General features: G+C 42.4%; 1 protein-coding gene across 1 annotated transcript; it reads left to right on the top strand.

Moving 5' to 3' along the window:
• The first annotated feature begins 5 nt into the window (after positions 1-5).
• On the top strand, positions 6-13,885 carry tap1 (transporter 1, ATP-binding cassette, sub-family B (MDR/TAP)). Its single transcript, XM_088410323.1, has 13 exons — positions 6-198; positions 7,358-7,692; positions 8,623-8,854; positions 8,934-9,048; positions 9,127-9,257; positions 10,197-10,402; positions 10,632-10,829; positions 11,322-11,450; positions 11,529-11,723; positions 12,230-12,403; positions 12,614-12,773; positions 13,081-13,217; positions 13,485-13,885. Exons 2-13 carry the CDS (start codon positions 7,360-7,362, stop codon positions 13,692-13,694), a joined length of 2,220 nt encoding a protein of 739 aa, XP_088266449.1. The 5' UTR covers positions 6-198; positions 7,358-7,359; the 3' UTR covers positions 13,695-13,885.
• Positions 13,886-14,033: the final 148 nt, after the last annotated feature.

Raw genomic sequence — 14,033 nt, 5'->3', positions numbered from 1 at the left:
GTGCAACTTTGTTTCTCGATGGTGCCAAACTTTCGCTTTCATTTTGACGGAGAACAAGAACTGTCGGCCTGTGTTTTGAGAATGCGTCGTCATTTTATATTCCGAACGCAATATCAACACGTAAAATTGTATCGTGGAGATTTTGTTTGAACCTTAAATACTTTTTATTGTTCGGCGTCGTTGATATTTAACCTACAAGTAAGTATAACACACGCGCAATGGGCGACAGGTGATCTATTCCGTGTTTACTGTATTTTTTTATTTTTATGTCTCACACGTATTCCAATGACACTTTCATACGAACTGCTCATGTGCGACAGTGTTATTGCGGTTTTGGTTTATTTTTAGACCATTGGTCAGAACTTGAGCTTGGTGCTGAATGTGAAAGTGAAAATGAAAAGATCGAAAATTGCAACTGCAATGAAACCGCCTTAAAAATCATACAAAAATACCAATTCAACTGTCGTCTTGCCTTCTGTACAGCCTTTGCCTATAGGCTGGACAGCAGGGCAACTGGGTAAGTTTTGTTTTGACGCGTGCGTCAATCAAATAATTTCAATAGTCTCTTTGTGTTGCGTTGGATATGCCAATCCGTTTATTTCGTCCACATTCCTTTTCGTTCAATATCTTGATAAAACAATAATTCGGGTTACAAACCAAACTTAAAGACCACTCACGTTCGCACGTTCGCACGTTCGCACGGTCGAAAACTGTTTGCCCCTTGCCCTGTCGCACCTGAGTGCAATCACCAACTGGCACGTATTTATGTAACCATGGCAACCATGGTTCCACCCACCATAGATTGGCATGTCTTCAGACAATTTGTTTAACTTTCTTAATATAAACAAATTAGAATATACAAAAAGCTTTTTGGCTCCAACACACCGGCCCCTAATTGAGAACGGCAGGAGACCGTGAACAATTCAAACCAATATTAACATAAATGGAGCCAACAAGTCATGTAAACGAAAACAAAACAAACCTCTTAGAAGCTTAAGTGTCTGCTTCTTGAATCAAGCAAAGCTTAGTTATTGGTCTGTCCAGTGTGCTGGTTTTTGTTTTAACTCGTGCAGAACGCACTAGTCCCTTCTTGTCAGCATAGATCTCTAAGACCCTTCCCAGCAGCCAGGATCCACGTGGGGCTGTTGCATCCGCGATCAATACAATGTCCCCCTGCTGGCCAATGGTGTTGTCATCAGACAGCTTCTTTCCAGTATCAAGCACAGACTTAATTGCCGGCTCATGGGCTCCCAATTCAGCCTCAAGCCTCTTGCGTTTCTTCCTCAGATTCTGCACTCCAGTCAAATCACGCCCATAGTCTTCTGAACTTACAAGCAACTTCTTCTCTTTGATCCAAGACTCTTCATCATCTAAGTCCCTGAAGAACTGATGTAGACGGTGAGACTCATTCAGCTTCGCGTGGCGGCTGGCTGCCATGCTCTTTATTTTGTTGAAACGACCATTAACAGCACCACGCTTGTCCTTCACTTGAGAGGTATCAAAGGCGTTGCTTGCCATCAGACTGTCAGCCTGTCCATTTAAATCTTCCAGACGATCTTCATGGGCTGAAATATCAGCCTCCAGCAACTGATGTTTTTTCAACAGGTTGTTGACTGAGGCCAGATCTTTCCCATAGTCCTCTGAAGCAAGAAGTGCTTCCACCTCAGAGAGCCAAAAATCAAAGTCTTTGATGCCAGTGTTAAAGTTCTGTTGCTTATTGGCTTCTTTGAGTTTTTGGCTCTTTTCAGCAGATTTGTTGACGAGAAATTGCCACTGTTCACCCAGCGCACCAAGGCGTACCTTAACTGCATCTTCACTGCCAGCACAGGCACCTCTCTGGATGAGTGTGTTACCAGTATCTATGACGCCACGGATTCGATCAGCATTGGCATGGAGCTCCGCCTCAAATGCTTGGTGCTTCTGATGTTTACTCAGAAGCTTGGATAGCTGAATGTTGGTAGGGTCCTTGTAGGACTCATCAGAAGCAGTCTGCAGTTTCTCACTGATCCAAGCTTCTATTTCATCCACATCTCGGCTGCATTGCTGCAGGGTCTGGGATTCACCAAGTTTTGAGCGCTTTTCAATCATCTGGGTCTTCAGCCGACGCCACCTGTCAAGAACTTCATTGCGTCGACTGCAGATCTCAGATTTGGCATAATGGTCCGCTCCTATGAGTTGATTGGCAAAGGATTGGAGAGCAGCAATTTTCTCTTCCTGCACATTAATGGCTTTATCAAAGTCTTCATGTTTTTTGATTAGTGCCTCAACACTATCAAGGGAGTCTCCCTTGTCGTCACTTGCAAGAAAGGCTTCACGAGCTGCCATCCAATTCTCAGCTTGTTCACAGTCTCTGCTAAAGAGCTGGAACCCCAAGCATTGGTCCAGCATCATGCGGCGCTGTACCCAGGCCTTTTCCAGGTCAGCCCGCTCCATTTCTAAAGTTTCCAATCTTTGCTTGATCTCGGGAGTCGCATAATGTCCTTGCACCAAAAGCTGGTGCCCGAATTGCTCAAAAGCCTGGAATGTACCAAGACGAGCATCTATTTCTGTGCGATGTTCCTGATGTCTTTCTAGAAGTGCTTCCGCTCCAGTCACATCTTTGGCTAGCTCCTCAGAGGACACCAGTCCTCGGATACCATTAACCCAGGACACGAGGTCTCTGAAATCAGATAGAAAGCGCTGCAGGTCATGTGAATTTCCCAGCTTGTCTTTGCGCTGATCAGCACGTCTAACAAGGCTGCTCCAGGCAGAGTTGAGCTCAGTACATTTCTCTTGAATGTCATCCACTGCTTCTGGGTGGGACTGTAGGAGACGTTGTGCGGTTTCCCCAAGAGAGTTCACATTGTCACCTAGGGGTGCCAGGTCTCTTTCAAAGCCCTCATGCTTGCGCTGCAAAGCCTGAACACTTGCCAAATCATGACCGTAGTTGTCGGTGTTGAGAGCCTGGGTTTTTTTCTCAATCCATTTTTTAGTTTCATCAGCATCTCTGTGGAATTTCTTATCTCTCCCAAACCTCCTCTTCAATCCAAATATGCGTTGCCTAGCAACACACCGATTGTTTGGCAGACAGACTTCCTTTTTTCTGAAAGGGAGTTCCAGGGTGTAATGTCCATCTTGAAGTTTACAAGAATCAGTCATGATTTTCATGAACTTCTTATCATCCTGTGACATTTCCTCTTTGTCCTCCGATGTCGTTTCATTAAAATCATGGTTGTACTGATTGTGCAGCAATTCCTCCAAATGTGTTATGGAGGTCCTGTTGACAGTAACGCACTCAGCCTGCTCACTGTAGCCGGAAAGGGGACCATTAACAACCCACCCCAATAGGGTCTTAATGGCATATGGCCCATTACCACGACTGTTCACAACTTCCCACGGTTCAAGTAGTTTAGAGGCATTGGTACCAATCAATAGCTCAACATCAGCTTGAATGCGTGGAAGAACCACCCCATTTAAATATGGCCACTTAGCCAGCTCCTCTTCTTTAATGATGTTACTGGTTGTAACAGGCATTTTCTTTTGAGTGTAGACCTTGGGCAGGTCAAAGAACTCTTCTCCAGTGAGGCTTGAGATTTCTAAATCGGTCAACATGTAACTGGATACAGATGCCTTTGGGCCCATGGTTAGAAGGCTGATTTTGGCTTTTCTTCCATTCAAATTCAACTTCCTCATGAGGGCTTCTGAACAAAAGGTATCTGTGCTGCCGGGATCGAGGAATGCATAGGTTTTAATTACTTTATGTCCCTTGCTGGACTTCACCTGCACAGGTAGGATTGACAAAACGCCATTACTGTCACCGGCCCCTGTTTGTCCACAAGTTTGCAAGGAGACCTGTGCGTTGCTCACTGAAGGCTTATTTGGCTGACTTGCGTTGCTTGACCTCTGCTTTTGGTCAAAGTAAATATGAAGAATACTGGGATGCTTTTTATTGCACACCTTGCAAATCAAACGGTCAGCACAATATTTGCTTAAATGGCCTTTGCGAAGGCAGCCAAAACAGACTCCATTTTGTTTTATAAAAGCAAGTTTGTCTCTGTGTGACTTCTTCTCCATTGTTGGACACTGATCCAGAGTGTGGTCTTTAGAACAGCATATACAAGAGGCGGTGTTGTGAGCAGTATTACTTGGCTTGGGACTAGGTGGAAATCTTGCTTGCTCTTCTTCAGGCGGAGGGGTTTCGATAGTAGTTGCAAAGCTGTCTCCTTTAAACCTGGGTTTGCCTTGGGACTTCAATTTGTTCATTGGCTTTCCTGTGCCCGGTGTGTTATTCTGAATGTCACCAAAGACTGGATCTGATATTATCTTTACCTGGCGCTCTATAAAGGTGACTATGTCTGTGAACTGGGGTCTGCGGTAGTGTCTTTCCATTATGCCGCATGCAGAGACTCTCCAAATCTCTCTTAGCTTATATGGAAGCTTTGAAATGATGACTTTCATGTTGGCTGGCATGTCAAGTTCTCTCATATACTGTACCGTTTCCATGGCATTACAACACTGACGAAGGAAGAGTGAATATGCTCGAAGGGATTTTGGATCCTCAGATTTCAGCAGCGGCCAGTTGTGCACCTTCTCCATATATGCTGCTGTGATTTTATATTCATCTCCAAAGTTTTGGTCAAGAAGATATTTTGCCATGTCATACCCTCTGTCTGGTGCCATGTGTTGACAGCTCCGTACAAGCTCGTTCGGCTGACCCTTGGTGTACCTCTCCAGATAGTACAGACAATCCCCTTTGTTGCTTGCGTTTCTCTCAACGCAATGTACAAAGGCTCTAACAAAGGTTCTATATTGTAGAGGATCCCCATCAAAACATGGTATCTCCCTGGGTGGCAGTAAATGAGAGGTTTGCTGTTCCATTAGCATGGCTGTGATTTCATTTTGTTTTTGGAGCAAGTTGCACACCGTTGAAGTGTCATTGAATTGAGAAGCATTTTGTTCCACAGGGGGGTTCCTGTGGGTGGTATGGCCAATGTCCCATGCTGCATTCATAGGCATGTGTGATTGTGAAAAGGGTGGTGGTTGTACACGTCGGGGTGGTGGTTTTGTTTGAATATACGTTTGCTGCTGTGGTGGTTGTGAAATAAGTCCTTGCTGCTGTTGTATAGGAGGCGGTTGTTGTTGTACATAGGATTGTGCAGATTGTTGTCGGGGTGGCTGCGGTTGGATAGGTTGTGTGACTGGTTCATGTTTTCTGGCTAGGGTGTGTTGTGCCACCGAAGGTTCTTTTGGTCTTGCACCTTTCCTAAAGTAGGAGTCCATTCCATCAGATGGTGCTTGTGAGAGGGTTTGGTGAGTGGGAGATTGTAGCACTGATATTTTGGCATTGGCAGCAGCCAGTTCTGCCTCCAGCTCCAATGTTTCCTTTTTCTTTCGCAGCATTTCCTCCATCTCCTCAAGCGCATGCTTCTCCTTTAATGCTGCTGCACGAATTACAAGGGCAGCTCTGTCTGCCTCTACCTGCTTGCGAGCTCGAAACGAAGAGGTGCTGGACCTACTCGCTTCACTCCAGGTGTGACCTTTAGTGGATTTTGTGCTTTCAACATTAGAGATGCTGTCGTTGGAATTGATTTCATTTTCCACATCATCGCCACTTTGCACAGCTTGGGTCCTTTTTGTCCAATCATTGACCTCCTCAATAAATTGATCGATATTGATCATTTTGGCCTTGAACCAAATGTCATGTTTGTATTGTTCTTCTTGAGGTATTAGTGGTAGAAGAGCACACTGTGCCTCTCTGGCACCTTTGCATAGGTCAAGATATTTCACAAGTGCACTTTGAACCTCCTGTTTGCATCCTCCATTTTCCATTAATTCTCCAATTGTTTTCTGCATGTTGGATGCCCTTTTTAATTTAGAATTTCTCTCCTTTTGCAATGAATCAATTTTCTCCATTAAGGCCCTTGGTGTTAGTTTCACCTTGCGTTTGGAGCCAACCTGTGACCCAACTTGAGATTTAACCTGTGAAATTTCACTGCGAGCACTTTGACCTGTGGTGGTCACATTAGACCGTTTTTCACCCTCTGAAGGTTCATCCATTATTTGCATTGCATCACCATTTGAGCGCATAACATGAGCAACACCTTTACCTGAATCCATTTTTGCAATACAAAACCCAACCAGCAGTGTGAAATGTAAAACAGTACCTTGTTATTTCAGTCAAACCCCACAGAAATTCATCACATTACAATCAAGACCTTGTAAAACGTAACGGAGATGATGCCATAAAACCACCAATGCATTGGATTTTACCAGAGCGCTCGTATTGACACCTTTTTTATCCTCAAAGTCCCCTATGTGTGCACACAGTATTTTAAATGGCCATATATTGTTAACCAGCTGGTAGCGCGCTACATACCTTTATGTGCACAGTGTACCTGTCCAAGTTTGGAAAAGTGCCCCAATGCAAAGTTCAAGCACCGGGCCGTTGTCCTGGTCGTGTGATGCGATGCGATGCGAGGTGGCTGGGCAGCGCGGCCGTCCGCTCACCGTGGATGTTCTGGCTGGCTGCCTTGCTGGTCCTGACGTTCGCGGTGCCTCCGCTGAGCCAAGCCAATGGCCCGCACGCCGTGTCTCCCCTGGTGTAGTCTTGTGGTCCGTCCAAGTTTCGCAACAACACAGCGAAACAGCACTTATTTGTCCTTTCATGCAACGATCGGATGCCGTCCAAACCGAGCAGCCGTCACGTTGCGTTTCCTCTCGGTTTCCAATATACTTTAAACTGGTAGTCCGTCTCAAACTAAGACTACAGTTTTCGACATTGTACAGCCTTTGCCTATAGGCTGGACAGCAGGGCAACTGGGTAAGTTTTGTTTTGACGCGTGCGTCAATCAAATAATTTCAATAGTCTCTTTGTGTTGCGTTGGATATGCCAATCCGTTTATTTCGTCCACATTCCTTTTCGTTCAATATCTTGATAAAACAATAATTCGGGTTACAAACCAAACTTAAAGACCACTCACGTTCGCACGTTCGCACGGTCGAAAACTGTTTGCCCCTTGCCCTGTCGCACCTGAGTGCAATCACCAACTGGCACGTATTTATGTAACCATGGCAACCATGGTTCCACCCACCATAGATTGGCATGTCTTCAGACAATTTGTTTAACTTTCTTAATATAAACAAATTAGAATATACAAAAAGCTTTTTGGCTCCAACACCTTCCTTTCCACACATTATACACTCCTCAAGGTAAAAGGTCGAAATGTTTTGTTTTGAGGTGAATTTCAAGATGAGACTAAAATGCACTGTAACCGATGTCGTTCATTTGACCTAAACCATTTGAATGCCATACTGCTGAATTGTTAAAGAGCCCTTTCCACAACTTGCACTTCTCTAATTTGATCTCATATGTGTGCAGAAATGTTCAAAGCGAGCGCCTTGTTGTTCCCGTTGGTGTTTGCATGCTTGGACGTGTGCGTCCTGAGCGTCCTGCGCTCCCTGCAGCTGTCACCACAATTCCACAGTTTCTTCCCATGCCCGCCACTCCTCGCCTTATGGGGCGGTGAGTTGATCAGGGCCGTCCTGTTGCTGCTGCTGATGCTTCCTGCTGGCAGTCCCTCCTGGGCCAGAGGCTTTGGGGCTTTCCAGAGCATCCTGGTCCTGTGCTTTCACCTCCCAACATATGTGACTCTTCTCCATGCTCTCGGCTGGGTTGTCGAGGAGGAGATGTGGGGCTGGCACTCCTGGGAAAGGGTGAGAAATAAACACATTTTCATAAGTAAAAATCAAAAGACATACCACATGTTCATTTAAACTTCCACAAATCTTAAAGGAACGTGTTGCTTATTTAGCCATTTATTTTGTGGAATTAATTTGATAACTTCATTATTTTTTTATGTACAGTTAATAGTACTAAAGTAACTACCAATCACGGCTCAGGTTGCTAATGTCACAAATGTCTAAACCTAAAAAGCAGGTGTGCTGTGATTGGTCGTAACCTATTTTCAGTCAACAGAAAGGAAAAAATTTGTTTTTTAAAGTATTCATTGTACATAAAAAAATGATTAAGGTATCAAATTATTTACAGTATAGACAAACAATTACACTTTTACTGCTGAAAATTGTTAAACAGGTAAATTATTCCTTTAAGTTAAGTTCTTAGTTTAAGTGGAAAGGAAATGTTGAAAACCTGGAGTCAAACGTTTTTCAAGCTTTGGACAGAAATGCAGTTCCTGAAACTTATAAAATTAAGGAACCCAGAAGAAGTTTTTTGGTACTGGAATTTCCTTCTCAACAGGTACCAAAAGGTAAGTGTTTCTGGAAGTTTAAATGGATGTTCTGAGCAAAGGCTCTAAAATGGATGCAGACTATATCGAATTAGGGGTATATTTATCATTTTAAACCTTGTAAATGACATAATATCACTTATTTCACATTCCCATTAATGTTTTTCAAACACAGATATTTGGAGAAAATTGGTCTTTTTTGAGTTATGCGGTGATAAGTCGAGCCCTCCCAATATGGCGGTTGAAAATTAAGTGGAAAAAAACCTTCACTTGGACTCTGAGAAACATGTCGGTGGAAATGTTGCATTAATTCTGGCAATTAATTCCGGGCAACATTTTCACCTTTAGATTTTGGCACTATCTACTTTCTGTGACTGACAATGGAATATTTGTGCAGGTGTTCCAGGGTTATCTGATAACAGGGGTGTCGTGGATCTACTGGACTCAGAACGTCCAGTCTTTGCTGCTGTCTTTGTCTCGTTTGTTGTCATCTATTTGGAGGCCGGGGGGCATCAAGCAAGAACCCAAAGAGGACGCCAACTCGCCTTTGAGGAGACTGCTGGGATTCATGCGCCCTCACCTTGGTTACTTTGTGACCGTCCTACTTTTGGTGGGGCTTTCCTCCTTTTGTAAGTCCTTTCATTCCATCTCACACTCTGTCTGCTTGTGGACTAGATTTTCATCGGTCACAGTTGGGTGTGTTTTCAGGTGAAATGGCCGTCCCACTGTATACGGGTCATGTGACGGACTGGATCCAGAACCAGGGGGCGCCTGATGCTTTCACAGAGGCCATCACAATTATTGCAATCATGACTGTTGTCAGGTAAAAATGAGGAGGCTTTTTAGAGCGTTTTTGCCCGTCCTTTACATTCGAAGAAACGTTTCCATTGTTTTGCTACAGTGCGGTGCTGGAGTTTATCGGGGACCTGATGTACAACATCACTATGAGTCACATTCACACAGCGGTACAAGGACAAGTCTTCGAGGCTGTACTCAACCAGGAAATTGCCTTCTTTGACATCAACCCGACAGGTTAATTCATTCTAAACCCGACCTTTTTTTGATAACAAAAAAAAACTTTAAAAATATGTATTTAAAAATATATTTTTTTTTAGGTTCCCTTATTCAAAACAACCATTTATTGGAAAACCTAGAAAGTTGAGTCAAATTGATCCTTAGGGTTATTTTTAACCCAATTGTTTTTAGAGGAAAAGGTTAAACTTTTCCTATGATCACATTCTATAAAAAAAAAAAAAAATCATTCAAACTTATTAAAAGAATACTTGACTTATTTAGTCATCTTCAACCATAAAATCTTAATTCTTTGTATAAAATGTATTTGATGAAATTATTTATAATGAAAATGACATCACATGTGCTTAGGTAACAATCAATCACAGCCCAGCTAGTAAATCTTATGTGACCAAACCTAAAAAAACAGGGGAGCTGTGATTGGTCATTTTTTTGAGCGTTTAGCCCATGTGATGTCGTTTTCGGTCAAAAGCAAGTGCAAAATGTGTTCAATGGTATTAATTGTATGCAAAAAAAAAAAATCACATACATTTTTCAAAATATTAACTTTTACTGAAAAAAGGCAAAATTAGTTTAAAGTTTGCTTTAAAACTGACACAGAAAACCAGTAGAATACAAACTAAATGCTATTTAATTCGTGTAACTCAAACGAAATTCATTAGACAGGTTAACGGAATTTAGCATAGATGTTAGGGTGATTTGCTTTATGTGACCAATAAAAAATTGGTAAAGAAGGTATGCACCGAATGTAATTGCCAACTGCCAAATAAAAGTAAAAAAAAAGGAAAAGATTAATAAATTGGCTAAGAAAGGAAAGTGGCATTTCAATTTATTTCAATGGGAAAACCACTGTGACGTACACGTAAACTAAGTTACAATCTTGCTTCTTGAACAAATTCAACTTGTAAGTGAAGGTAGCACTGTCTTGTGCTTTTGTAGGTGAACTGGTGTCGCGCATCACAACCGACACCAACACCATGAGCGAGGCGCTGAGTGAGAAGCTGAGCCTCCTCATGTGGTACACGGGTCGCGTGCTCTTCCTCTTCTACTTCATGGTCAAGCAATCGTGGAAAATGTCCATGCTGACCTCCATGGGGCTGCCCGTCATCTGGGTCGTGCCAAAGTTCACCGCACACTTCCACCAGGTAACCGACAACAAACGCAATTAAAAAAGTAACATTTAGGCCCAGAATCTACATCTGAAAATTACTTATGTTGACCTTTATGTTTTTGTTTTTTTTTTCAACAGAGAGCTTCATTTTAGAATGTTTCATTACTTTAACTATCTTTTCATGTACCATCACAAAACTGATTTCAGTCTTCAATTATGCTAACACTTCAGGGTCTAAATTTGCTGTGTGTCAATATTTTTAGACAATCTCAGCAAAGGTTCAAAAGGCTCTGGCTAAGGCCAATCAAGTGGCTACCGAAACCTTTTCCTGCATTAAGACGGTGAAGAGTTTCGCCAATGAGGACGGCGAGACGGAACGCTACAGGCGCTGCATGGAGGACTTGTACGCCCTGAACAAGATGGAGGCCATGGCATATGCCGCCTCTACGTCAGCCAACAGCGTGAGGATCACACAAACAGATTTTAATCCAGTTTTTCAATGGGCCTTAGGTGCATATTTTCAGGCAAACATTTTTTTTAATTTAAAAAAAAAGTGGAAATGAGCAATCCACAAAGAACAATGATCAATATACTGGAATCTTTACCCCGTCAACATTTATCAAAATAGCTCATTGAAAACTCACAACTTTATTACTTGCCCATCTATTATAATTATCTCATTCAATCCCAAAGACATAATTATACACATGTGCAATCCATACGTTCATCCGATGTGCCTGTTTACATGTTCTCAAATATGCTTGTGTTTAAAAAAAAATAGCCGGCACTGAATGACTGAACATAACTACTCTATAAATCGTAAGGCAATTTGACGATTGGTGAACTCAACATGTATTCATCAAAAATCAAAGAAAATTTGATTCGACCACAAATCGGTCCAAATTCCTCATAATCACCAGACGACTGAATCTTTCAAACTTTTCTGTCTCCAGTTGACCACTCTAGTCATGAAAGTGTGCATCCTGTACTACGGAGGCGTGCTGGTGACCCAGGGGACGGTCACCAGTGGAGAACTGGTGTCTTTCGTCCTCTATGAGCTTCAGTTTGCTTCTATTGTGGATGTGAGCTATCAAGTCAAGCAAGGTTTTTGTATACAGTGTACACAACAAATAATGGGCGCGTCATCTGTCCTTCTTCAGGCCTTAATGCATTCATACCCTGATGTGAAGAAGGCCGTGGGAGGCTCCGAGGAGATCTTTGAGTATTTGGACCGGAAACCTCTAATACCCCCGGATGGAACCTTGGCTCCCAAATGCTTGAAGGGACACGTTCAGTTCAAAAACGTCACCTTTGCCTACTCCAACAACACGGATGGTGACAGCATCATTCTCAAGGTTAGCTACTACTGACACGTTTTTGTAAAGATCGATTGAGAGCAGCAATTTTTTTTTTTCTCCTTAAACATCAGACTTGAAACTTCGAATGAAATCACCAAATCGAATGTATGTTCTTACAAGAAAAATAGAACATTTTGAGTCCAACAAAACCGAAAACACTTGAATCCTCTAACCGAATTAAGGTTTGTTTCGTGAAGGTAAAAAATAATTTCCAGCAAACTTTATGCATTTTAAAGGTTTCACATAGAGCAACGTCTAATCATCAGCGAACCTGCCAGCTAATTCCTTTTCGTGATCATTGATGGCAGTTTTCTCTTCAACATTTTTTTTAACACACACATCAAAGAGGAGGCTACTGAACCTAAATACGAGTATTTGCCCAAATTGTACCTAAATGTTTCACAAAAAACAACATAGTCTTCAACAGACCCAAAGCAAATAGTTAAATGTTTCTTTAAATTATATAGAGTACAAGCTAACCTTTCTGGGCTTTTCTGTATCAGGGTGTGTCCCTGGAAATGAAACCCGGCCAGATTACTGCACTGGTGGGGCTGAACAGATCCGGGAAGTCCACCTGTGTCAAACTACTGGAAAGGTTCTATCAACCACAAGACGGAGAAATACTTCTGGATGGGGAGCCACTGAACAATTATAAAGATGCTTATCTTCGGCAGAAGGTGAGTAGAACCAACTTTTTAGGGCACAGCGTAGCGGTAAAAATGGAAAAGATTTTTTGCAGTGGACAATGTATAATGTGATGAATTTATGCATTTCGTTTGTACCCATGTATAATACCCATCCTTAATTTAGGATGTTATTTATTTATGTATTTTTTTAATGAAGAATCAAAGTTCTTGAAATCGATGACTTCCCAACACTATGCTCAGATCTCGGTAGTGAGCCAAGATTGCACCCTGTTCGCCCGGTCTGTGCGGGAGAACATCAAATATGGCTGCCCGGACGCCAGCGATGAGGACATGTACGAGGCTGCCCGGATGGCCAGCGCTCATGACTTCATCATGGGGCTGTCCAAAGGCTATGACACAGGTAACCAGGCTTACAAAGCCGTGGTCATTTCCAGAAATTTTCAATGGTAAATTAAGACGGAGAATTTTGTAATTCAGTAAACTAGTTAATGACTCCCATTAACAGCTGTATCAGTCTATAATCTATTTTAGTTGAGCTTTTAGCGAATGAGTTAATAGAAGCTTATACAGCTTTCAATGAGTTAATTGATGAATTGCCTGACCAGACAAAATGTATTTTGAATGTCTATAAACGTCAAGGGCAGCGAATGAGTGAAGATTAATGTTGTTGCGAGTAAAGTGATAATAGTTAAAGTTCTGTTGTTAAGATGCCGGTGAGAAAGGGGGACAGCTGTCTGGCGGTCAGAAGCAACGTATCGCCATTGCTCGGGCCTTAATTCGGAAACCCACAATCTTGGTACTAGACAATGCCACCAGTGACTTGGACACCAGAAATGAACATCAGGTAAGCTCTTTCATACGCAGGCCATCAAAGCCTTTTTTTCCCCCCTCGTTGTTCCAGCATGGGTGGTACCAATGTGGAGCACTAGGATTGGCATCCTCAAGGTTTTGAGAATTTTTTTGTATAAAATGAATACAGTTTTGAGACCTTAATAAATGTATTTTTTTGCATAAACATTCAAAAAAACATGGCATTTTAAGCAGATCTAATTTTAAGAACAAAGACATCTGCGACCTGGGTAAAGTGTATTTTGACATTTGTGTCTCCCAGGTCCACCAGGCATTGCTGAGTGAACGCCTCAGCAATCGCTCCGTGCTCCTGATCTCCACAAAAATGAGCGTGGTGGAGAAAGCCGACCACGTCATCGTCTTACACGAAGGCAAGGTTGAGGCAGAGGGCCGTCACCGCCAGTTGCTGGAAAACAGCCAGATCTATGCTCAGCTCATGAAAAGGCGGTGCAGTGAAGGATGTGATGAATAGAAGGCCCCCTTTTTCAAAAATATATTCTTTGTTCCGGCTTAGATTTTTTTTTCATTTCACCTCAATGCAATATGCAGTGTCATTGTTTCTCCTCTCTATTACCGTGTATGTGTGAATACTGCTTTTGTGACCATTTATTCTATTCACGGGATGAATAAAATATTTGTCAGGTTTTTCTTTGAAAATGTAAACATTTTGTGGGTGGTTTCCTTTTTTTCTTGGGTTAGTGCCTGTCAAAGTTAGCAAAAGGAGACAGAAGACAAAACACAACCGGAATCCGAACTTTTGGATTTCTGCAGAGAGGAGAGTGGTCAGATGAGTGCATTCTAACTCGTTCTG

Source organism: Hippichthys cyanospilos, chromosome 3 (genome assembly GCF_059441005.1).
Source record: "Hippichthys cyanospilos isolate Australia breed blue-spotted pipefish chromosome 3, RoL_Hcya_1.0, whole genome shotgun sequence".
NCBI lineage: Eukaryota > Metazoa > Chordata > Actinopteri > Syngnathiformes > Syngnathidae > Hippichthys > Hippichthys cyanospilos.
This window is presented reverse-complemented; position numbering and strand designations above follow the sequence as displayed.

Excerpts from the sequence above, each read along its gene's own strand:
- tap1 (XM_088410323.1), top strand. The coding sequence starts at position 7,360 with ATGTTCAAAGCGAGCGCCTTGTTGTTCCCGTTGGTGTTTGCATGCTTG. Across the intron at positions 9,049-9,126 it reads GCAATCATGACTGTTGTCAG|TGCGGTGCTGGAGTTTATCG; the intron begins GTAAAAATGAGG and ends GTTTTGCTACAG. Across the intron at positions 12,404-12,613 it reads ATGCTTATCTTCGGCAGAAG|ATCTCGGTAGTGAGCCAAGA; the intron begins GTGAGTAGAACC and ends CACTATGCTCAG.